The 25,643-nt window shown below is 42.4% G+C and overlaps 1 protein-coding gene across 1 annotated transcript; it reads right to left on the bottom strand.

Annotated features, from left to right (window-relative positions):
* Nucleotides 1-4: 4 nt before the first annotated feature.
* On the bottom strand, nt 5-19,849 carry LOC139402241 (myosin heavy chain, fast skeletal muscle-like; the record flags this gene model as incomplete). The annotated part of the gene is made up of 40 exons (XM_071146340.1): nt 19,746-19,849; nt 19,179-19,224; nt 18,818-19,045; nt 18,268-18,414; nt 17,910-18,066; nt 17,176-17,203; nt 16,803-16,911; nt 16,557-16,649; nt 16,153-16,213; nt 15,888-15,986; nt 15,451-15,554; nt 14,933-15,071; nt 14,551-14,669; nt 14,252-14,401; nt 13,988-14,158; nt 11,940-12,243; nt 11,517-11,581; nt 11,336-11,423; nt 11,102-11,219; nt 10,821-10,944; nt 10,267-10,403; nt 9,474-9,729; nt 9,057-9,299; nt 8,533-8,709; nt 8,291-8,436; nt 8,021-8,111; nt 6,820-7,209; nt 6,572-6,698; nt 6,266-6,384; nt 4,617-4,813; nt 4,297-4,480; nt 3,995-4,160; nt 3,711-3,835; nt 3,219-3,527; nt 2,791-2,994; nt 2,509-2,634; nt 2,200-2,370; nt 750-854; nt 558-653; nt 5-67 (listed from the first exon to the last, which is right to left on the bottom strand). Coding segments are annotated over exons 3-40 (5,724 nt in total), but the record flags the coding sequence as incomplete, so codon positions are not given.
* Nucleotides 19,850-25,643: the final 5,794 nt, after the last annotated feature.

Here is a 25,643-nt window from a genome sequence, read left to right as displayed (position 1 = left end):
CCTCAGCCTCCTCCAGCTCATGCTGAACCTTCCTGAACTTAGACATGTGCTGGTTTGCTGCTTCCTCCTGGGTGAGGAAAGAGAAGGGAGAGCAGAACATCAGCATTTAAAGTTTAAAGCTTCAGGTAGCAAATATCAATAATTTTTTCAACAAAACAAATATTGGCAGATTTAGGATAGCAATGTATACAGGGAGAGATATATGATACTGCAGAGAAAGTGAGTGGCAGGTAGCAAATAAAAATATTGGCAGATTTAGGATAGCAATGTATATAGGAAGATAGATGGTAAGGCAGCAGAAGGGAGAGGGAACAAACAGATACCGCAGGCACTACAACTCGACCAGCAAATTAATATTACAACCCCTGCTCCTTTAAGTTGGTAACACATTGGCATAGGGGACACTCACAAATGAGTATAATTTCTTCAGCATGTACTTGCACTATTAATTGTCATTGTTGACAGGTGTGCTGTAGCAACACTTCAACTAAACCATATGCACATTACGTTTTGTAGAGAAAAACTACATTTTTCTAAATGTATGCTCTCAGACTCACCGATTCCTCAGAATGCCTCTTGTAGGCCTTCACTTTCATCTGCAGCTTATCTACCAGGTCCTGAAGTCTGTTAACGTTCTTCTTATCCTCCTCAGTCTGTGGGAGAAGAGCAAAGAATCAATGTCACAAGAGTTTTATACACAAACCTGTCTGTGTTAGTGTCAAGTGTGTGCAAAGAGCCATTTCTCTTACCTGGTAAGTGAGCTCCTTGACTCTGCGCTCATACTTGCGGACTCCCTTGACTGCATCTACACCTCTTCTCTGCTCGGCCTCCACCTCAGTCTCAAGCTCACGCACCTTTGTGGAAGAAATAAACGTAGGAGTTTGTTAGAGGTCGTGAAATCGGACTTAATTAACAAAACAAATTTAAAACAGAGGTATAGTCTTCTACCCAGTCAAGGGGCACAATTGTAATCTGTTCCTATGTACTCTTTTAAAACATTTATTGAAGGGGTCTGTAATAATAACAACACCTTTTCATTATCTAGGTCAGTGGTTCTCAAAGTGGAATTTACATTTCAATTTGTTTATGAAATATTATAGCAAGAACAGATTAAACAGCCCGGTATCTGGCAAAACGTTTAGAGGGTGCAATACAGTACAATATAATATTATTCATCCACAATGAATGTTATTAACTCTTAGATTAAATAACGGGTCTGGGAGGCTCACAACTCAATTCTTCTTGTATTTGAAATATGACTTTTAACCATTTTGTCATGCGTTTTGTGGTGTATGGTGCAGTACCAGTGCGACTAGAGGCCGCCACTCGCATGTTTTAATGTTGTGACATTGCTTCTATTATGGAGCTCGCGCTCTGGCAGTTGAGAGTAGTTTGCCATTTGAGTCAACAGCAAGACAGAAGCACCGACATAAATACATTTTAAAATCTTTATTTTGAAAGTAAGCGAGTGTAAAATCACCATATTCAAGACGGTAATGTTTTTGGAGCATGTACATATGTTTGTTGAGATGTTATGTTGTGTTTTCAGGTTTTATGAACTTATTCATGTCCGCTAGCCTACAAGCTAATTCAGCCATTAGCCTGCTAGCTGGTGAGCCCGCATAGCAACGCTAGCTTCCCTAGCAACGGCCAGTGAATGAAACGTAACAATAGAGAGAGAAATTATTACTATGACAATAATTCGATGAATGTATATTATATTGTGTGTTGAAATGTATTGTGAATTATTATTATGAATGAAATGGCAGATTAGAAGAAGTTGCTGTGACAACAGTTTAAACCTGATCGAAGCAACTAGATTAATACATTTGAATTTATTTAAAGGTCTTGGATCCACTCCAGGGGGGACCGAAAAATGTTATTTCCCAGGGAAATATTTCCCGAGACTTGGTTAGTCCAGTCATGCACTGAAGAAGTCATAGAAAATCTGCGTGGATGCTATTTTTATCGCACTTTAAAGTATGAGTTGTGTTCTGTTATTATTAGGGAGGTCCCTGATGACTTCACTACCACAAAAGGGGTGGTCCCCGATGCAAAGAAATTTGGGAACCCCTGATCTAGGTGGGTTATTGTGAGAACAAGTCATTAAACAATGTTCCTGTTTATTTTTAAATGATCAAATACATTTCCAGCAATCAGTCTTTCAATCCACCCTAATCCACCCTGCTGGTAACTCACCCTGGACTCCAGTTTCTGGAGCTGCTTCTTGCCTCCCTTCATGGCCAGATTTTCAGCCTCATCCAGGCGGTGCTGCAGGTCCTTGACTGTGACCTCCAGGTTCTTCTTCATCCTCTCCAGGTGAGAGCTGGTGTCCTGCTCCTTCTTCAGCTCCTCAGCCATCATGGCCGCCTGGAATAATAGTTTGTTTAATTTATGCACCAATCGGCAAAAATCATAACATCCCTCTGACATCTTTGTTGTTCTTAACCAGCCCAGCTACCATTGGCCCTTAGGGACAAATCAAGATGATGCAATTCAAGGACTCACGTCAGTGATTGCCTTCTTGGCTTTCTCCTCTGCATTCCTGGCCTCCTGGACGATGTCGTCTACCTCTCCCTGCACCTGCACGAGGTCAGTCTCCAGCTTCTTCTTGGTGTTCAGAAGGCTGGTGTTCTGAAGGAGTAAGCAAGATGATTTGTTTGACTCTCAAGGGAACTTGCAAGTCTCAAGACTGAAATTATGAAAATCTAAGGCAAGCACTGTCAAATTCCAGGTGTGTTTAAATTGTATGCTTGTTTGAGTTTCATTAGAAATGGCTTTGACCCATACCTGGGAGTGCAGCAGTCCAACACGCTCGCTGGCGTCTACCAGCTCAGTCTCAGCCACTTTGCGGCCTCTTTCTGTCTGCTCCAGAGCAACTCTCAGCTCCTCGATTTCAGCCACCATCAGACCGTTTCTGCGCTCCACCATGGCTGCCTGCTCCTTCATGTCTTCTGCGACACGGACGGCGTCATCAAGGTGCAATTGGGCATCCTGGGGTTCACAATGACATACGTTCATTAGGACTTGTGGAAGTAGAGGTGATAGGATCGATGAGGATCGATAGGATCGATCAGTGGTAAGAATTTCCCCAGAATCGCTACCTTTAGTACATAAACCACTCTATTCAAATCCTCTGTTCTATTATTTTCTACAGATTCACAAACAAATCCCTCTCCATGTTCAGGTGTTTTAACCTGATGTCCCAGTCCCTTTACCTTGAGCTGTCCCTGGACATTCCTCAGCTGTTTCTGGGCCTCAGCGGCCTGCCTGTTGGAGTGGCTCAGCTGGATCTCCATCTCGTTCAGGTCTCCCTCCATCTTCTTCTTCACCCTCAGGGCGTCATTCCTGCTCCTGACCTCAGAGTCCAGGGTGCTCTGCATGGAGTCAACCACCCTCTGGCTGTTCCTCTTGATCTGCTCCATCTCCTCGTCCTTCTCAGCGATCTTCCTGTCTACCTCACCCTTGATCTGGTTCAGCTCCAGCTGCACACGCAGAATCTTGGATTCCTCATGCTCCAGTGTTCCCTGGACAAACAGAAGCAGTCATGTGAATTGTGTTAAATACATTTGTATGTATATAACACAAGGATGTAAATATATATATATATATATGTGACTACAATAAACTCCAATACAGGGATCATTGGACTGTAGCTGGTGTTGGCTAGTTTAACACTGCTTTCCCCATCAAACAGCTGTAGTTTGTACCTCAGCCTCCTCCAGAGCGGTCTGGATCTCAGACTTCTCTGTCTCCACGGTCTTCTTGGCCTTCTCCAGCTCATGGATGCTCTTGCCAGTCTCTCCGATCTGCTCAGTCAGGTCAGAGATCTCCTCTGCACACACACACACAAGAAGTTTAGACTTGGGGGATTTTAAGTGGATATGTCAATGTACTGAAGTTGATATTGAATCATAATAACAGTGAATTCATTAACAGCAATTTATCTTGCTAATTAAACATAAGCCAAATAGAATCGCTGTCAAATGCTCACGTTGCAGGTTCTTGTTCTCTCTCTTCAGAGTCTCCAGATGATCCAGAGCCTCCTCGTAGGAGTTCTTCATCTTGAAGAGTTCAGTGCTCATAGAGCGAGCCTCCTTCTGAGCTCCTTCCAGCTCAGCCTGGCCCTCCTCATACTTCTGCTTCCACTCTGCCAGAACCTAGGAGAATCCATGGGATTTTCATCAGAAGTCATTGATGAAGAGTTTTGAATTATGAATATGCTACAATTATACTACAATTGATCATATAGCAGACAGTAAATATCAGCCTAAGGTGAGGTTTATTCATTTTCACCTTGTCAAAGTTCCTTTGCTTCTTGTCGAGGTTGGCGGCCAATGCGTTGGCTCTCTCAACATCAATCATGAGGTCCTCCACCTCTCCTTGCAGCCTCTGCTTGGTCTTCTCCAGGGAGGCGCACTTGGAGTTGGTCGCCTCAATGGTCTCCTCAGCATCCTGCAGACGCTGAGCCAGCTTCTTCCTATAGGACAACAGAGGTCGGTTTTATGGTGTGAAAGATATGTTACAATACATATTGATGTAACATTTTGTCAGAGCCCCCTGCCACCCTCACCATCCACACCATATCTGAGTTGTTTCTGTTGCGTGCGACTCACTTGGCCTCCTCCAGCTCCTCTGTGCGCTGGATAGCATCAGTTTCATACTTAGTCCTCCACTGAGCCACCTCACTGTTGGCCTTGGACATGCCGCGTTGCAGCTCTGCCTTGGCCTCCTGCTCCTCCTCAAACTGCTCCCTCAGGAGGTCACAGTCATGGCGGGCAGACTGGACACCGTGGGCCAGTGCGTTTTTAGCCTGTGAGAAAGAAAGACAAGGAGATGAGTGCGATAGTCAAACAAATTATGTGGACTTGTTTACGTGAAGCTGTGCAGTTGGTTGCTAACGTTACTTTGCTACCTGCCAAAATTACGTTTTTTACTTTTTAATTACCGTTTTATATATACATTTTTTTTCCCTCATTCAACTTTTTCACCCCTGACGCTTTATCTGGACATGGTTCTACACGACCTCCACCAGCCGAAGCTATGTAGTAACATTAACATGATTCCTTCTAATTGCAGTCGCTTTACTCATAATATACAGGAGAACTATCGCCTTATGGTGAGGATAGCCGTGCTGCAAGCCCAGTAGGAAAGGGTGAAACAGCGTCTGTGCCACCAATAAGTACAGATAGTAGTATTAATCCCCTCGCACGGTCCCCGCAGCCGGACAATTTCTCATGGCTTCTGGAAGGAAATGCTGTAGGAATGCTCAACCGGTGTCGCTCATTCAGCCGACAGAAACTTTCAACCGGTTTTCCCCATTAAGCAACGAGTCGGAGTCAGAGGCCGAGCCTCCTCTGGTCTCTCCTCCACCCGTTACGGGGTCTGAGACGCCAAAGCCTCCCACCATTAGCTCTGACAAATTGAACACCCTAGTCATTGGTGACTCCATTACCCGCAGTATTAGACTTAAAAATAATCATCCAGCGATCATACACTGTTTACCAGGGGGCAGGGCTACCGACGTTAAGGCTAATCTGAAGATGTTGCTGGCTAAGGCTAAAACTGGCGAGTGTAGAGAGTATAGGGATATTGTTATCCACGTCAGCACCAACGATGTTAGGATGAAACAATCAGAGGTCACCAAGCGCAACATAGCTTCAGTGTGTAAATCAGCTAGAAAGATGTATCGGCATCAAGTAATTGTCTCTGGCCCCCTCCCAGTTAGGGGGAGTGATGAGCTCTACAGCAGAGTCTCACAACTCAATCGCTGGTTGAAAACTGTTCTCTGCCCCTCCCAAAAGATAGAATTTGTAGATAATTGGCCAACTTTCTGGGACTCGCCCACAAGCAGGATCATCCTAGCTGGAGGGGTGCTCTCATCTTATCTATGTAAGTAGACAGGGCTCTAGCTCCACATTGAGATAGGGCGCAGGCCAGGCAGCAGGCTGTTAGCCAGCCTGTCAGCTTAGTAGAGTCTGCCACTAGCACAGTCAGTGTAGTCAGATCAGCTATCCCCATTGAGACCGTGTCTGTGCCTCAATCTAGGTTGGGCAAAACTAAACATGGCGGTGGAGAGACAGTAGGAGTCTCTGAGCGTTGAGAGACAGTAGAAGTCTCTGAGGGTGGAGAGACAGTAGGAGTCTCTGAGGGTAGAGAGACAGTAGGAGTCTCTGAGGGTGGAGAGACACTAGGAGTCTGAGGGTGGTGTAGTCACCGTCTATGTAAAGATATGGCTCTAAACTCTCCATCTTGGGTCCCTTACCTTGACCTCCTCCTCAATCGCCCTCTTCAGCTCCTCCACCTGCTGGGTGAAGGCCTGTTTTCCTCTGGTCAGCTGAGACACCAGGGCTTCCTTCTCCTCCAGCTGGCGGCCAAACTCACCTGCAGGGACAGAGTAACATCTTGTTAATAGGGTCTCTGTTCTCTAAGATTAATAATGGATTCTGAGGTATCATAGGGCAATGTTAGGTGGTGAATAGTACAGTAGAAACTATGTGGATATAGCCCCTAATACATGTTGTGTTCTACTGAAGGAAAGCATTGGCTTGTTGTTCATTGTTGAAGGTACCATTTTCTGTCAGGAGTCTGGCTCTCTGTCCGCTGATGTCGTTGACCTGGCGAACATTCTCATCATTCTTAGTCTTGAGCTCACTCAGCTGGTCCTCAAGAGTACGGCACATCTTCTCCAGATTGCCCTGTTAGTGAAACATGTTCCATCATTACGTCATATATGTGACTCCTGTCAACTTCAGTTCACTTGAATGGTGATGTAGTTGACCCCCCTCAACACTGCTTGACCAAAACATCACTACTCACCTTAGCCTTGGCGACGGCCTCCATGTTGCTAGAGAGGTCATCAATCTCCATCTTGTATTCGCTCTTCTCCTTCTCCAGCTTCTGCTTGACGCGCTGCAGGTTGTCGATCTGCTCCCCGAGCTCAGCCACACTGTCGGCCTGCTTCTTGCGCAGAGCGGCGGCTGTGGCCTCATGCTGCAGAGTGGACTCTTCAAGATCACGACGCAGCTTCTGGAACTCAGCCTCACGCTTCTTGTTCATCTCAATCTGAGCAGCAGTGGCGCCTCCGGCCTCCTCCAGCCTCTCGCTGATCTCCTCAAGTTCCCTGGAGAGATCGGCCCTCTGCTTCTCAACCTTAGCCCTGGCAGCACGCTCAGCCTCAATTTCCTCCTCCAGCTCCTCAATACGGGCCTAGAACAGGGGCAGGAGCAGGGGGATGAACACTACAATACAGTTGAAACAATTGAACCTCACAAAGTAATAATAGTATGTATATTTTGCATAAATGTGTTTAATAAAAACCCAGTTACACTAATACATTTAGTAGACAGTGTCCCATGCAGGAGCCAAATCCTCAAAGGTAAGAAGTTAGACATGTATTTATTTATTACATTTTACCCCGTTTTCTCCCCAATTTCGTGGTATCCAATTGTTTAGTATCTTATCTCATCGCTACAACTCCCATACGGGCTCGGGAGAGACGAAGGTTGAAAGTCATGCGTCCTCCGAAACACAACCCAACCAAGCCGCACTGCTTCTTAACACATCCAACCCGGAAGCCAGCCCCACCAATGGAGGCAACCTTGGTTAGCGCGCACTGCTCTCCATAGGAGTCGCTGGTGCACGATGAGAAAAGAATATCCCTACCGGCCAACCACTCCCTAACCCGGGCGACACTAGGCCAATTGTGTATCGCCCCACGGACCTCCCGGTCGGTTACGACAGAGCCTGGGCGTGAACCCAGAGTCTCTGATGGCACAGCTGCCCTTAACCACTGCGCCACCCGGGAGGCCCAGATATAAGCCATTTTAACATGGATATTGTCATTGAGGGCTGAGTGGGGATGGTAAGAAGCACCAACAAGAAACACCATCTTCCATCCTACTGAGCCATCAGAAGCCACCTGGAAAACTATCTGCTGCCAGAAAAAGTATAATTATTTTTAAAGGAAATTATTCAAGTCTGTGCTCTTCTGTACTGGAGCTTATATCCTGTACTGTACCTGGAGTTCCTTGATCTTCTTCTGCAGCTGAGCTCCCAGAGACTGCTCATCCTCAACCTTGCTGAGGAGCTGGGTGGTCTCAAACTCCTTCCTAAGAAACACAAACACGTTGATTGTAGAGTTGGTTTTGGTTTGATAGTGTAAAGGGAGAGAATCATACCATTCACTTTGCTTTTAAGAATCACATGTAAATGCTAATTCATAATTACAAGAATTAGTCAAGAACAACCATTATAGCAGCTAATAGTGTAGTCATTTGTTTGTGTTTACTTCTTGATTTTCTCATCAGCTTGCTGCTTGTCATTCTCCAGGTCCATTATGGACTCCTGGGCCAGTTTCAGATCTCCCTCCAGCTTTCTCTTGGATCTCTCAAGGTCCATACGGAGCTTCTTCTCTTGCTCCAGAGAACCCTCAAGCTATAAGATAAAAACACATATATTGTTAAAATCTAAACAACTGAAGATAATATAATCTTACATACTATCATGGCCAAAATGTCAAACTCCACTCACGTCGTCCACTTGCTGTTCCAGCTTGGTCTTGGCCTTGGTCAGAGTGTTGACTTTGTCCTCCTCTGCCTGCAGGTCATCCAGTGTCTGCTGGTGGGCCTCTTGGAGGGCTTTCTTCTCCTTGGTCAGCTTGGCAACACTCTCATCCATAGACGCCATCTCCTCTGTCAGGTTTTTAACCTGAAAACGGCAACATCAAAATGAGTCTTTGGTCACTTCACCATAAAGGGGAGATTTAGTTTGTTAAATATTGCATTCATTTCATTTAGATTTGCACAGCATTAACAATTACTGTACTATAGATTCAACACTAGATGTCAGTGTTCACCATGCCAGTGTACTGAATGGAAGTCATAAATGAGGGGGAGTAGAACATGCAATGAATGTTGGGAGTACCCCACAACTGAAATTCCTCTGTTGTGTCTTAATATTTCCTGCACCCACAATACAACTTGAAATCCAATGCTGTAAAGCTATGTTTTGAGTTGATTATTGTTGGTTAGACTGTCTATGGTAAGACACAATACCTTATTTTCAGTGGCGTGCTTCTCCTTCTCCACTTTGGCCAGGGTGAGCTCCAGGTCATCAATGTCCTTCTTCAGCTCAGAGCACTCATCCTCCAGCTTCCTCTTCTTAGCAGTCAACTCAGCATTGATCTCCTCCTCATCCTCCAGCCTCTCGGTCGTCTCTTTGAGTTTGGCCTCCTGCTGGATCTTGCTCTTGATGAGCCCCTCACACCTTTCCTCAGCATCGTTCAGACTCTCTCCTTCCTGGTTTCAGAACAGGGGTAAACAAATCAGAGGCCTCACTTTGTGTATCAAAATATACATTTTACTCAGAGGTCAGAGCAAATCAATAGAAATTCATGAGATATATAACATTGGCAATACAAATGTGTGTTCATATGTAATTTTGCCTTTAATTAAGTTTTTTTTTTCACTCACAGATGCGACTTGGAGTGCCAGGTCGTTCTTCTCCTGCGTCAAGGCCACCAGCTTCTCCTCCATTTGCTTCTTCGTGGACAGAGCCTTGGCCAGGTCTGCCGTCATCTTGTCATAGTTCTCCTTCATGTTGGCCAGCTCCTTCTCAGTCTCAGCGCTCTGCAGCAGGGGCTTGATCTTGAAGTACAACTTCATCCATGGCCAGGTTTTGACATTCATGAATGAGCGGATGTTGTACTGGATGGCGTAAATTGATTCTCTGGTCGACAGAAAGAATAGAATAGCATGGTGAGTGACATGCTTAAACCTATATTCTGGGATTAGATGAACAACAAAACAGAACCACCTGCCACTGTTTGTTTACATGGTGAGTGATTAGATGGTGGGATTAGATGAACAACAAAACAGAACCACCTGCCACTGTTTGTTTACAGCTGAGGAATGGGGCTAGGGAAATGTAACCCCTCCTAAATTCATAGACAGTGCTCTAGATGCAAGATCTGACAGGTCGCGCATGCTAAGCTCATGAGACATTTTATATTCTTCAAGAATGAATGGGTAAATACCACACATTTAAATGACAATTGAACAGCCAAGTCTCAAACTGCAGCTATAAAGCTAGAATCCTTAGTTGCTACATCCATTTCTGGACTAAATGAATTAACCCAAAAGCTTTAGTAGACCATTATAAGATGTACTTTCTCATTCTGAACAACTCATATACAGTATGTAATCATAATGCATTAGATACAAGTGGTTGACAGAAAGCTTTGCCAAGATGTCTACTATTCCTCACCTCCTCTCCATCATCTTGCTAAACTCTCTCCTCATGAGGAATCCACGGCTGAGAGCCTGGACCATGCCGACCAGAGTGGCCAGCTTCTCATCTCTCATCTCCTCCAGGACACCCAGCAGACCGGCTTTGAAGAACACCTGAGACACAGGTTAACACGGTCAATGGAACCACAGATGGTGACCGATAGAAAGGGTCAAACCACTAGATTGATTTAAACAACATTAACTTTGCAACGGTTACAAACAAACCATGTGACAGGTTGTTTCTAAGTTGTTAGTTATTGTACAGTTGTAGATCAATAATGTACACAGATAACTGCAACTATACCACTCTATCACAATGCAAATTATAATGACTTTAGTTTCTCTTCTATACTTGTGATGAAGGACTGAAGAAAAACAGAACAATGTTTTTCCACCTTTTCCATTAGTTAAATGAAGAAGAAAGAACATACGGATGGATAGATCACCTGGAGAGATTTTATATGGTAAAGGTTTAAATTATTATTCAAGTTGTGTTTTGTTGTCAGCTTTTACTGGGGGGTTTTGACTGACCTTGGTGTGTCCAAACTTGTAATCCTCGTGATTCACATCAATGGACCCAAGCAGCTTCTCAGAAGCCTTCTTGTTGTCCATGAACTGGCCCTCAGGGATGACACTGGCATTCAGTACTTTGTACCTGAATGAGGAGACATTTTTAACATGTCAAGTTGTAATTTGTTGGTTATATTTCGTCAAAGGTAAGACTATTCTGATGCTGGGAAAACCCTTGGAGCAGATATTTTATGGGGTGTGTGTATGTGTGTGTGTGTCTGTGTATGTGTGTGCGTATGTACCTCTGTTTGAAGTCAGCATAGATGATTCTGCTGGGGAATCCCTTTCTGCAGATCCTGATACCCTCCAGTACACCATTACACCTGAGTTGGTGGATAACCAGGAAGTTCTCCATCAGACCTGGTAAAACAAAACAATTATCTTTTAATACTCATAAACAGGTTATAGACTGGGATTGTTAAGGTTACTGATACTTTACTGATAAGATGACATATTCAAGTCAATATTTCCTGTACCTGGAGTCTTTGACTCGTTGGGGATCAGGCAGCGCACAAAGTGAGGATGAGTGCTCCTCAAGTTGGTCATCAGCTTATGTAAGTTCTCCTGTAAGAGGGTTACAAACCATTTTCACAGATATAATTTTTGATAATCAATGCACCTTTTGAAGGACTGAATATACACATTTAAAAAGCTCACCCTGAACTGAGAGGACACAGTCTGCATGGAACCACCCTTCTTCTTGCCTCCTTTCTTGGCTTTATCTGTTAAAATGGGGGAAAGTTAAAGATAACTAGAAAAGTAAATTTCCTAGAGCGGGTGGAATAAATAGAATAATAAAAAGAATATGTAAGAAATCTAGAGTGGTCTTGTCTTCAGCAAGCACACTAATTATAAACCAGAGAATCTCTGGTTAACTTCACACTTATCTAGAGGCAAATGCTGCCAGTGAGATTGTTTAAAATAACACCTATTGTTTTGTTAAATTAACCGAGTGTATGAGTAAATCATCCCGGTGATAAACCCTGAGAAATTGTAATACATTGAAAGGCTTTAAAGAACATTTGGGTCTGAGTTATAACTAGTATTTAGTTAAATATTGTGACATGATGCTAGTCTTACCCTCTGGAGGGGGAGGGGGATACAGGGCAGCCAGAATTTTGACTGCGGACTTCTGGTACAGTTGACAAACTGAGTCGTTCAGGGGGTCCTTGTTCTTCTCCAGCCATCCAGTGATGTTGTAGTCCACAGTTCCGGCGTAGTGCACCAGGGAGAAGTGGGCCTCTGCCTTGCCTTTGGCAGGCTTGGGCTTCTCAAACGCATTTGTTTTGCCAAGATGCTGGGCGTACAGCTTGTCCTTGAAGGTAGTGTCTGAAGACTTGGGGAACATGCACTCCTCTTCAAGGATGGAGAAGATGCCCAATGGCTTTACGAAAAGAGATTTCAAATTAGTGATATTTACATTTAGTAAATATGCTATTATAGGATTATATTCATTTAGGGACACATAATAGGAAACATTGAGTTCTCAACAGTTAGTGGCATATATTAATGGGTGCCAAGGGAAGTGAGGCTTCCCCCAAAAAATGGACATAATTTAATGTATCTTTCGTCTCGCTTAGCAAGAGGCTGAATGTATCACTCCAGGTAAAGCATCAGAGTGAGCAAAACTGCGCCCCTCTGTCTCTGTATGTGTAGCCCTTCTATCTGATGCTGTCTGGTCAAAAATAGTATGATATTGTAGCATTGAATGCAAAAGAAGCCAGCGATCATTTGGCCTCCCTTGATATTTTTTTGTGTACAATTACAGCGAATCAGAGTTGAGCTAAACTGAGTGAGCTAATCTGTGAATGGTCCTGGTGCACCAAAAACCGTGTCAAGTGAAGCCAGTTTGGATTTGGCTTCACACCAAATCAAGCCAAACGTTATTGACAGAAAGAAACTTCAATTGTTGCATCTCATTGTGTTGTTTTCCTCTGGAGGATAGCTAGCTAAAATGGGCGCTTTCCTAAATTAGCTTTGGATGGAGATAGGGATTTGTACTCGTAGTTTTACTTAATTCTCCATACTGGCCAATATTTGTAACATCAATTCTGATCCAACTATAAAATGAATACATTGTGCTTTTGGCCTGAGAGTATGGAAGTTCAATATGTAGCTAGATGTTTACTAGCTAATCGTTGCCCAGGAAAGGAAGTTAGAATAGCGAGCAAGCATTTTAGCCAGGTAGCTTAGAACAAAGCTTTTAAGTTTCTGCAACATGAAAGAGAGGAGGATGGTATTGGCGTTTCTCTGCAAGTAGGGTGAGTCAACATGTTTTTCTACTTACTCACACAAACACATACATTAGTAACATGGACAAACACATTTAGCTTACGTTGATTGGACTAAAATAGTTTTTGGAATAATTTCGTTTTCACTGTAGACTAAGCATAGGTGATTTTATGATGTTGAAATGTTGAAATTGAAATGGTGCTGGAATAGTGGAGGGAGGCAGCTCCTGTTATCTTTGTGATTTGCGGTAACTCTCCGTGGTTCTGTTTAGTCTGTTTAGTGTTTAGTGGTCCGAAAATGGCAGAAAAATGTACTTGATTGACCATGTTGTAGGTCATGTAACTGTTTGTTACTTGCATTATGGACTCCACTGGACAGATGTTGCTCTCCGGTTTTGTGATGAAACAAAGGTGTTGTTGAATTTATTCTGCCACTGTGTCTTATTGTCTCGGCCTTAGGCCTGTATATATTTGTACTTTTACCCTTATTTAACTAGGCAAGTCAGTTAAGAACAAATTCTTATTTTCAATGACGGCCTAGGTGGGTTAACTGCCTTGTTCAGGGGCAGAACGACAGATTTTTACCTAGTCAGCTCGGGGATTTGATCTTGCAACCTTTCGGTTACTAGTCCAACGCTCTAACCACTAGGCTACCTGCCTCTAACCACTAGGCTACCTGCTGCCCCATATCTCGGTGTCAAAGCATTTAAACTAACAGGTTATAGAGCAAACAACGCAATTATCACAACACAGGTTGTATTATGGATTTTTTTGACTCGATTGGCAGCCCCAGTGATTTTAATACTGTATATGTTCTATCACTGTGATAATATATTACACAGCGTTCCATATGAGCTTTGCTGTTACGGTCCATTATAATCCTCACAGACATCTTACCTTCTCAATAAGCTCAATGCAGGCAGCCAAGTCCATGCCGAAGTCAATGAAGGCCCAGACGATTCCCTCCTTCTTGTACTCCTCTTGCTCCAGGACGAACATGGTGTGGTTGAAAAACTGTTGCAGTTTCTCATTGGTGAAGTTGATGCACAGCTGCTCCATGCTGTTGTACTGTTGATGGAATTTAAAAGAGATAATTTCATCATACAAGACTGTAATCCATCTCAATCACGTCTAATTGTCTTGTTCTGGTCTCATACTCACATCAAAGATCTCAAACCCGGCAATGTCAAGCACACCGATATAGAACTGCCTTGGATTCTTGGTGTCCAACATCTCATTGATACGGATGACCATCCACAAGAACATCCTCTCATAGATGGACTTAGCCAGAGCACTGACTGAGTTATTAACCTGCAATGATAATACCTCAAATTAATACGTGAGATATTGACCATGTCCAGTGATAAGGTGATACAAGCTTGGGAAAAACAAAAGCAATGCACTCGCCCCAAAAATAATTCCAGTGCTCAGAAAATGGTAGATTTGTTTGGCCGCCTTACCTGAGGCACAGTCTGTCCCTTGGTCACATACTCGTTGCCGACCTTCACTCTTGGGTAGCACAGAGCCTTCAACATCTCAGCTGAGTTCAGGCCCAGCAGGTAGGCGATTTTATCAGCCACTGGAGAGAGAACCAACAGCAACAGACTCAGGGACACAAGATCACTTGTTTCTGATTTCACACTGACAAAATAGTTTTGTTAACTTTTTTTGTGGGTTAGGTTTTGATTCGCCCACAATTTGGAGGTTGGAATTTGTTCTCCAAAAATGATCTCCTGCCTGACGTTCATGTGGCACTGTCTGTCTTAGGTGTTCTATTTCTATGTTGGGGACTGGGAATGGGACTAATGCTCTACATATTGTATATCTATGAGTGGGACTCACCCTCTGTGCCATCTGGCTCGGCCTGCTCCTCACGCTGCTTCTGCTTGAATTTCAAGTTTCCATGGTGCAATACAGCTCCTGTCAACTTGTAGATGCCAATCTTCTCTTCATTAGTGAAGCCCAGGATGGTAATGGCATCCTGGCATTAAAGAGGAAGTACCACAGTGATGAACTGAACTGTAGTTTGGTCAGTTACACTACAGTTCTGTGCTGCTCACTGCAGAACAAATGGGATGGATAGATTTGACTGGCTTCTCTGTTCCACATGATTACGCTTGGCAAACACATTAGTAGATGGCAGCAGAGTTCCACAGGGCACTTAGTGGTGCTCTATAGTGGAAGGCACGAAGAGTTCCTTGAGGCACATGCCTAACTAACACAAGGCATTTAGAATCAAACTTAAACATACATGAACATTCCCAGCTGCCACCAAGTTGGAATTTCACAGTACATTCAGTGTGTATGGTAGTCCTATCCATTCCATATCTAGAGTTTGGTTAACCCTTTGTTTGACTCACATCTGTGGCATCCAGCTCTTCATTGTCGTTGATGCTGGCCACAGTGATCTGTCCCTGACTGCACATTGGGAAGTCGTAGGGGTTGGTGGTGATGAGCGCCATTTCTGTGGACAACGGAGAACAGCTTGTCAGGTAAATCTCTTAGAATTCTGCTCTCCTACTTTACAGTATCTCTCCCTCCTTTACTCAATAGATGGACTCAAGGATACATGTAGTATATAATGAATAGCATAAAGAGGAGACTGAGACTTGTGGACTAGTGCATCACAGTGTATTACTCTATAGATATTTCCCAGAGACCTGTCCCATGTCTAGATGCCTTGTTACCTTGGATGTAATCATTGTAATAGTATTATTAGTGTGTACTATGAATATTTTTTATATATTCCATAGATGGGGGTGGGAATAATTTCCCATGAACCTCTACTTTCTCGTACCAACTAGCTCAGGTTTGTGGCCTGTCATCATCTGGAAGAAGATGTGGTAGCCTCTCTCATCGGGCAGCTGGAAGGAGACTCTGGACTTCTCCAGCAGGTCTGAGAGCGAGAGAGAGTGAACGACACAAAGAGAGAGAGAGAGAAAAGGAGAGCGAGATCGAGAGAACAAGAGAGAGAACATGAGATACATTTAAATTGAATGATCTCCCCAAAAAATGATGTGTGCATTTAGGAAAGTATTGAGAAACAATCAAAACCAACTCACAGGTCTCAATGTCAGCTTTAGCCAGTTTACCAGCTTGGAAGTGAATCCTGATGAATTTACCCTGTAGTAGAGCATGGGGGTTAGAAACAAATTAATCTAACATATTACTTTGATAGACCCCTTTAAACGTTACAGTTTGTTGGAAAGATGTTGGCTCTTTTGATACAGATATAGGATCCAGTTATCTACGGCAGGAAAATAATCCTGCAGCAACAGGAAATGTGAATTATGACATTTTAAAGATGGAAATTACAATTTTAGAACCTCGAATATATTACAAGTTTGAATTTTCAGCAACAAATCAGTGATCAAAATAAAATTGTAAATCTGTATAACGAATGGGGACTACTGAATTACATTTTTCCAATATAAGGTAACTTCCACGGTATGCCCTTCATACTTACAAAGCGAGACGAGTTGTCGTTCCTCACTGTCTTGGCATTACCGTAAGACTCCAGCAGAGGGTTAGCTGCAATGATCTGATCCTCAAGAGACCCCTGATTGAGACAAACATAAGTTGCTCAAAAACTGGTAACATCGTAAAGTTAGTTTTTCTCAATTGCTTGAAAGAGGATTCACCACTGGAAAAACAGTTTACACTGCCAACCAAACTGAAATGTGTTAAAAAGGCAAACATAAGAACAACCTACCTGCATTTTGCCAGGTTCTGCTTCCTTCTTGGCCCCAGACACTGCAATGGTGGCAAAGTACTGGATGACACGCTTGGTGTTGACAGTCTTTCCTGCACCGGATTCTCCGCTGGTTTATATGACAGAGAAAGAGGGGTTTTAGTTACATGTTTGAGTGTCAGATTGGCTTTCACTAAGAAATAGCATAGAAAAATACACTGTTAACCTGTGTTCTGACATAAGTCTTTAACAAATAATCCTTCTCATCGACTCGTTATTACACATAGCCTAATGCTCTAATCCATTCATAATGTCATGTATTTCATCACACCAAGTGACCCAACTTATTACAATAGAAACACTTTCTCAAGTGACATTTTAGTAAACAACTTACGTAATCAGGACGGACTGGTTCTCCTTATCTGGAACCAAAAAACACATTACTTATCATACTCAAAACACATTATGGGGACATTATATAATTCATAGCATCATCATGAATTTCATTTTGGAACATTTTCCATTCAAGGGTAGTGAAATCAGATATTCCCAGCAAACTGTTATTACCTAGACTAGAAAACAGCAGATACCTCTCTGAAGCATATTTAAATTTCCATTGATGCATCCGTTCATCTATCCATCATCATGGACTTTGAGAGCCACACGCACTTAATGGACAGCCATCCAACCAACCAACCAACCATCTCTCTGTCTCTCTCTCTCTGTCTCTCTACCGCACCTGCTGTCTCGACCTCTGAATGCTCGGCTATGAAAAGCCAACTGACATTTACTCCTGAGGTGCTGACCTGTTGCACACTCTATAGCCACTGTGATAATTATTTGACCCTGCTGGTCATCTACGAATGTTTGAACATCTTGTAGAACGATCTGGCCTTAATGGCCATATACTCTTATAATCTCCACCCGGCACAGCCAGAAGAGGACTGGCCACCCCACAGAGCCTGGTTCCCCTCTAGCTTTTCCTTCTACATCTGCATTGCTTGCTGTTTGGGGTTTTAGGCTGCGTTTCTGTATAAGCACTTTCTGATATCTGCTTATGTAAAAAGGGATTTATAAATAAATGTGATTGATTGATCCAACCATGTAGCCATCCATGAGATATCGTACCAATCATCATGAACTGAAAGGCGTTGTCAGAGACAGAGAAGATATGGGGTGGAGCCTCCATCCTCTTCTTCCCTCTGTAGGCGTTGACAACCTCTGCGTCGTACACAGGGAGCCACTTGTAGGGGTTCACCGTGGCACAGAAGAGCCCAGAGTAGGTCTGGATGAAAGTGATTAAATGAGGGGATTACTAAAGTCAGATGTACTTTTACCTGGAATTATGTGAGGATGTGGGTGTACTTTGGTAAACTGATGTGGGTCGACTGTATTGATATGGTTTCTACCATTCATTTATGTGTAGTACTGTATGTGTATATTTATTATCTTCATGTATGTGTGTTTGTATGTGCAGGTTTCTTACATAGATCATCCATGCTGCATAACGCTCTTTGAGGTTATACAACACAGAGGCTTCATTCAGGTAGGTCATCATGGCCATGTCCTCAATCTTGTCGTACTTGGGGGGGTTCATCTCATAGATGTCTGCATCTTTGAACTCTTTTCCTTCCTGAAACAGTCAGAAATCTAGGTTACACACAGATCAAACTGGACATGACTGAATGCTTTTAAAAGTTTAGTCTTTAAAAAAATTGTATATACACATTTAATCCAACTACTTTGTTATCACCCACTGACACATAACTGGTGATTCTTGACTTGTAAATATCAAACATTCTATGCCAATTTTAAATAGCAGCTTTAAACATGATGTGTTTGAAGGTTATATTCTGTTTACAAAGACAAATACATTACTAATCTATCTGTTATTACTGATTTTTTTTTTAAATGCTTCATAATATTTATTTTGTTAAAGATTTTATATTGAAATGTTTTTGATCATTTTGAGGATTTTTCATGAAACAGAGGAATTACACAAACTTGAACTTGACTACTTTTCAGATCAGACTTACATCCTTAGTGCCGTCAGGTTTAGTGACTGTTACAGTACACTTCCCGTCGGCCCTGGCAGTGACCAGACCCTTAAGGTACAGCTCCACCTTGTCTGTCACATAGCAGGAGTTCTTTGAATCAAAGGGTGCGGTTTGTGCCTCAATCCTTTCCCTCTCAGGCTTACGGAGGTATATGGCAGCCTTGCCGTAGATTTGCATCTCAGCGTCCGTACTCATGGTGACGGATAACTAGGAAAGAGATGAAACATGAAACGTGATTGACTCTGTGGTGCTTCCTCCCCAGTCAACAGAGTTAGGTGAGCGGTATCTCTCTCAGAATATTCTCATCACTTCTTATGTGAAGACTGAAACCATGTCTCACCTTATTTTCCCCCTCCTACAGATGAATGTGTACTTCTTAGAGGACCCTGTGAAACATAAGGTGTTGTGAAAACGCACAAGTCTAAAGCAGTGGAGGCTGCTGAGGGGAGGAGGGCTCACAATAATGACTGGAATGTAGCAAATTGAATGTTGTGAAAAAGCACAAGTCTAAATCCTTATCATGTTAACCCCTGAATGTCTAAAACACATTTAACAAAATAATTAAAGCCATGTAAATTTAAACTACAGGTGCAACTGCTAACTTTAATTTTCCTAATGGCATCTCACTTTACTACTGAAATAATTACCCCTGATAACCCAGTTGCCTTCTAGACTACTCCCTTAATTTACAAACAGGTAGAGGAGCACCACTTTAGTCCATAAAAGGAAGTTACAGATTTTAAGTAATGCACGTTTAAAGAAAACCAATGGCACTTGATTGTATATTGTCAAATCTTACAAGAGACATGCAGCACTCAATTCAAACAGTGCAGTTAGCTACTGCCTCAGTTGCTGAGTGCAAAGATGAGACAAATGTACAAATCTAAGGAGGTGGAGAGAGTCTTACCACAGAGGAAGAAGGTATCTGACTTATGGATGCTGGGGCCTCAGCCTCCTTATATCTGGTTGGAAGTGCCAACCAGGCAAAAGTTAATTATGGACCACTCTGGGAAAGGACATGAATTGGATGAGAGACCTCTGTGTGTCTGTGTCTCACTAGCACCTCCCACTTCCAGGAGCACCACACTCCCATTACATGACTTTTTAATGTCATATTTGTCTCTGAATTGAATTTCACTGATTTTACGTAAATGAGAGATGTCATTACTAATAATTATGACAATATCAAAAGTTTAATTCATTCCAATGTTACTTCTACTGAACCTCATATACTGTAATGGAGTGAGTCCATGTTGCCCCTCTAGAACTACAATAGTTTTCATTAAATCTAATCTGACCTGATTTAGTTCCATTTTAGTGGCATTAATCCTCATCAACAATTGTATATATATGTTTACCTGTTATTTATATTTGTTTAGCTTGTAAACACATCTGAACTGTCTCCTCACCTCATGCTTGTGACGGAGTTGGCCTTTACCTCGTGCTTTGCTTAATTTGATTTATCACCCCTGTGGAACCACATTAAATTAATATTTGAAAGCTTGAACGGACACATTCAGGCTTTCAATGACAGCTTATAAAACCGTTAAATCTAATGTGTTATTTATCTACAGTTTGATCTATTAAAAAGATTCTCGAGACGCTTTTATTTGTCTCACATTTCAGTTGGCTAAAACGGTCCAGTCGGATTCTTATGACTTACATAACAACATATCAGTATTTCAATCATCTTATCCACTCATATTGCTGACAGCGATATAACTGCCTCAAACGTTTATTACACTCTGAGGTTAACCACTTAACAGCTGAGCTGGCTTCAGTAAAACTGTCAGAAAATGAATAGGGAATAGTTACAATAAAGTAACAGATTACTTTACATTTACATGACATTTTCACCACCTGAATACACCCTGTGTGTTTGGGGTGCTGTGTCCACCCAGCACATTAGTAGGGGGGGACCGGGGTTGGTTGTCACTTTTTACTCTGCTGTGTATTTCTCATCACCAGTATATCTTATAAGGAAACCAATGTCTGTGTGTTTGGGGTGCTGTGTCCACCCAGCACATTAGTAGGGGGGACTGGGGTTGGTTGTCACTTTTTACTCTGGTGTGTATTTCTCATCACCAGTATATCTTATAAGGAAACCAATGTCTGTGTGTTTGGGGTGCTGTGTCCACCCAGCACATTAGTAGGGGGGACTGGGGTTGGTTGTCACTTTTTACTCTGGTGTGTATTTCTCATCACCAGTATATCTTATAAGGAAACCAATGTCTGTGTGTTTGGGGTGCTGTGTCCACCCAGCACATTAGTAGGGGGGGACCGGGGTTGGTTGTCACTTTTTACTCTGCTGTGTATTTCTCATCACCAGTATATCTTATAAGGAAACCAATGTCTGTGTGTTTGGGGTGCTGTGTCCACCCAGCACATTAGTAGGGGGGACTGGGGTTGGTTGTCACTTTTTACTCTGGTGTGTATTTCTCATCACCAGTATATCTGTCACGGATCCCTCCAGAACTGTCCTATTCCCAGTGATTAGTAATTGTGTAAATGTTCCCTTTGTTCACCATTGTCCGGTCGATTATTGTTACAATGTCCGTTGGTGCGTGTGAGTACCTGTGCTATGATGTGTTGGCTTTCGTGGCATTTATGGATTGTGCAGATGATTACGGTTTTCGTCCCGTGTGGAATCATTGTGTGCATGTGTGTTACTGGTCTCGTCCCGGTGTATTTTTTCGATGTATCCTCGCTCTTTTGTTAGGGTCTCAACCCTGTGTTTTGTATACGTGTTTGTTTGGTCTTTGTCCCTGTACCTTAAACACGGCACGCTGTCATTTGGGAAATAAAAAAACCCTATTACGCATTCCTGCGCCTGTCTCCCGATCCTTCATACCAACGTGACAATATCTTATGAGGAAACCAATGTCTTTGGTTGAAATGGGAACCCTTTTTATCCTCATATCTTATTCCATCATGGAGTTATGAGTCATCAAACACACTCTGTCCACTTGTGACAACCAGCCCCATCGCAGGGGCAGTATAATTACACGATACTGATGATGTCATACAATATGGGGTTATTCTTTTGGTAAGAGGAAGTGATGCAATAGAGCAAACAGAATCCTTGCAATAGCCAAGTCTTTCTTTGATTGAACAATATTCCTAACAAAATGCTAAATTTTATGCTTTATGAAAAGCTTGACATTTTAATCTTGGCATTTAATGTATACTGGCAGTATACTCTATACAATACTGTACACCCCCCATGGCTTGACCTAGGAAGTAAGAAAATAGGTTTGAAATACAGATCTCCCTTTCTTCTTTTCAACAAACATAATTCATGGATTCTCTCATAGTTCGAACATTTACCAAAAAAAACATAAATTCCCCTCACATCAATGTTTTGACATGCTGACATGATTTGGCCAGGGCCTCGTTTCCCAGTTGCGATGTAACTTAAGCACTGGGATGATCATTATTATACGAGCACATTTTTTAAGAGTGTTTCCCAAACAAGCACGTAGAGAAAGCGTTTGCTAAATGCATCGTTAGACCATGTGTCGATACTGATAGGATGGAAAGAAAAGCATCTCTGCTCTGGGATCAGCTTTCTCCATTCAAATCTTACCTAAACATTAGAATTATTCCACAATACAGATGACGGATCAGCTCCTAGAGAGATATTATGACCTATGGCTGCAAATAGGCAAATGAGGCAGCTTATTATGCTTTACCAATAATAATGCACCAAATTACAGATTAGGAACATAATTTGCTCACATGCTGTTGCACATCATGAAACACCAAGGCAAAAATTACAGATAGTAGCCTGGACGCAAAATAGACTTCAGTTGATTGAACATTACATTGATTTCAATATGATTGAAAAGCTTATCATTTTATCCTTCACTTGTTTATAACAATTGAACATTCCTTGGCAACTTTGTATTTGTAGTCAACTTTGTTCTGAAGTTATCGGTAGTAACAGTCAGACAGATAGTATCAAGAAGTTTGGGTTATGTTTAGCGGAGATCTGTGAATAACGATGCACTTTGGCTGCTCTACGAGTGGTCACTCGTAGATGTGAAAAGGCTTTTAAGAGACACGTTACTAACAAAGGCTCTGGGAAACACCTTGACTACTAAAGAGACATCGTAAGAAGGTTCTAAAGATTATCTTAATGCTACAAAAGAGACATCGTAAGAAGGTTCTAAAGATGATCTTAATGCTACGAAAGAGACATCGTAAGAAGGTTCTAAAGATGATCTTAATGCTACGAAAGAGACATCGTAAGAAGGTTCTAAAGATTATCTTAATGCTACGAAAGCTCAGAGAATTCACACATTTGAACCGTAAAAAATATTACACAGCGCCATTTAGATTGGGAATAATTTGCACTCTGACACCCAACCCTTGAGACAACCAACCCCAGTCTCCCCTACAAGAAGCCCCAAAGGGGGGGGGGGGGGGGGGAGCAACTGGATACACTAGTTGAGCAGGGAGCGGACCATCTAGGCCTTTTCATTTCTTGGACTGTGCTCTCGTCTTCACTGCAGCCAAGGTTTATTGTTTGATATATCTGCCAACGCAGCCTTATTCTGGCACTGATGCCACTGTTATTAGACAAGGTATTTTCTTGCCATGTTTGTGGGTGGAGAGAACATTAGCACCGTGCAAACTAAATGTTTATGAGATTAAGTTATTTTAATATGCAAAGATCTTGCATGATATATGACCTGTCGTGTACACCCGGCATGAGCTCCAAACTTGCTCTGGCCAGAAGTTACCCTCAGGGAAATAAAACACATTTGAACTTTGATTGAAAGTGCAGTGATAGACATTTGGGTGACATTAACCCATAAACCAGATATCATTTTTTAATTGGAATTTGGTTATGCTTTAAGCATAATGATCACACATTGGAAATTCAACTATCTTTTGGATGACTTTTTGAGTAGGCGAATATAGGTTGTAATCTCATTGATTAACATCTCAACCAAATTTTACCCAATTATGCACGTTTAAATGATGTGGGATGACCCTTCACAACATGTTGATTTAGCTGAACCCGCTGAGTTCGTGCTTGGGGAGGAACAAGAGCCTGCAAATCATGTGGATGGGCTGTCCAGAACAAGAGCCTGCAAACCATGTGGATGGACTGTCCAGAACAAGAGCCTGCAAACCATGTGGATGGGCTGTCCAGAACAAGAGTCGCTGGCCTCTGGTATTTAACTGCCAGATGTCATTAAGCAGTTGAGTGAACTGTCATTATAAAACTGTTTGTACATATTGGCCCATGGGGGAATCAAATAGTTACTGTTGATCCAATACATTTTAAGGGTGCTTTAAATGATCAGTCTGTGCTTGCAAAGTAGTTTTATCACGACATACAGGAGCGTGGCTGAGACACCCCAGAGCCTTGGCTCAAGTCAGCATTTCTTTTTACATGAATCAATCCATTAAAATGTCACAGACAGTAAAAATCTAAATCTGGACATGAAAGGTCAGATGCTTGTGGCATGTATCCACAAAACCACCAGTCTTGGCTCGGTTAATTGAGATTTTATTTCCCAGATCACATATCTCGCTGTAAATCTATTACGGTGTCAGCAATGTGAGGACCTCATGGTAGACTAATAAGGTGAAAATAATGTGCTGGCCTGTATCGGATCTCTCTGTGGTCCACAGTATAGGTATGAGGTCTTCACCTTTCAGCATGCAGTGTGAAATCAATGGAGGACTAAATGTAATATGAATCTAATGCATTTACAATAAGAAACACTTGGATCAAATGGGGAGCTGTTGGGTTTTTCAGCAAGTTGTACAAATCTTTAGTCCAAATTCTTCAAATTATTACCCCCTCTCAGTGACCTCCAACCATGGCCATGATATGAAACTGTGTGTCAGAAATACATGCAGCCTGAAGTCAATTGGAATTGCTTTATGACCCTCTGGGATTGCTTCATGATACCTGCTGAGCTGTTCTTGAAACTCCCATACAGTCCATGGCAAAGTCCCAAGAAGTGTACCAAAGCAACAGATCATTTACAATCCCAATATGGCCGTGTTCAGAAACGGGTGTATCAGAAATACATCCAGCTTCCACAGCAATATATCTCAGGTCATTTGGCATTGCTTTATTGGCAGATCTGCTGCCATTTGAGCTGTGCACCAGAGGATATGACCATATATGAAACAGACTTATAACTGATATGACCATATATGGAACAGACTTATAGCTGATATGGTCATTAAACGGACCAGTCAAATACCTGCTTCTTTTGGACAGCTTTATTTTTAGCCTTTCAAATGTAAAAATAACAGAGATCGCAGGAAGACACAGTCAAGGACAATATAAGTAAAGTCCATAACAGAGAACATCAATAAAACTGGGAATCCCACAACCTCCCTTCAGCTGCTGGAACACAAGTGTCTCTGGGGGAGCAGGGGACTCGTCCTTGCCAAGCCTTTTGGAAGAGTCAGGACAAGTGACAGTCCAATCCACTAGATGACCCCACCAAGGATCACTGTTTAGAAGTTAAACCCTTCACATCCAGTCGCACAATTGGAAGACTGATTTAAATCATGAGGGAAATGGGAAGTGTTCCTGTCTGCCGGTGAAGGAGTTGAATAGAAGGTGTTGAATGGGAAGTTGTCTAGTTTAACTGCTGATTTGGTAATATCCTTGACGTCTATGGCAGCTGTTATATCTTTGATAGGAGCCTCTGCTTTTTACTCCTGCAATTTATGAACCAAAAAGTCATAACATGTCAAACAGTCATAATAACAGTCAACTTTAGTATCGCAATTATATAAATAATGTTGTATTCAACTTGTTGGATCAGAA

Source organism: Oncorhynchus clarkii, unplaced genomic scaffold (genome assembly GCF_045791955.1).
Source record: "Oncorhynchus clarkii lewisi isolate Uvic-CL-2024 unplaced genomic scaffold, UVic_Ocla_1.0 unplaced_contig_1333_pilon_pilon, whole genome shotgun sequence".
In the NCBI taxonomy this organism is placed as follows: Eukaryota; Metazoa; Chordata; class Actinopteri; order Salmoniformes; family Salmonidae; genus Oncorhynchus; species Oncorhynchus clarkii.
This window is presented reverse-complemented; position numbering and strand designations above follow the sequence as displayed.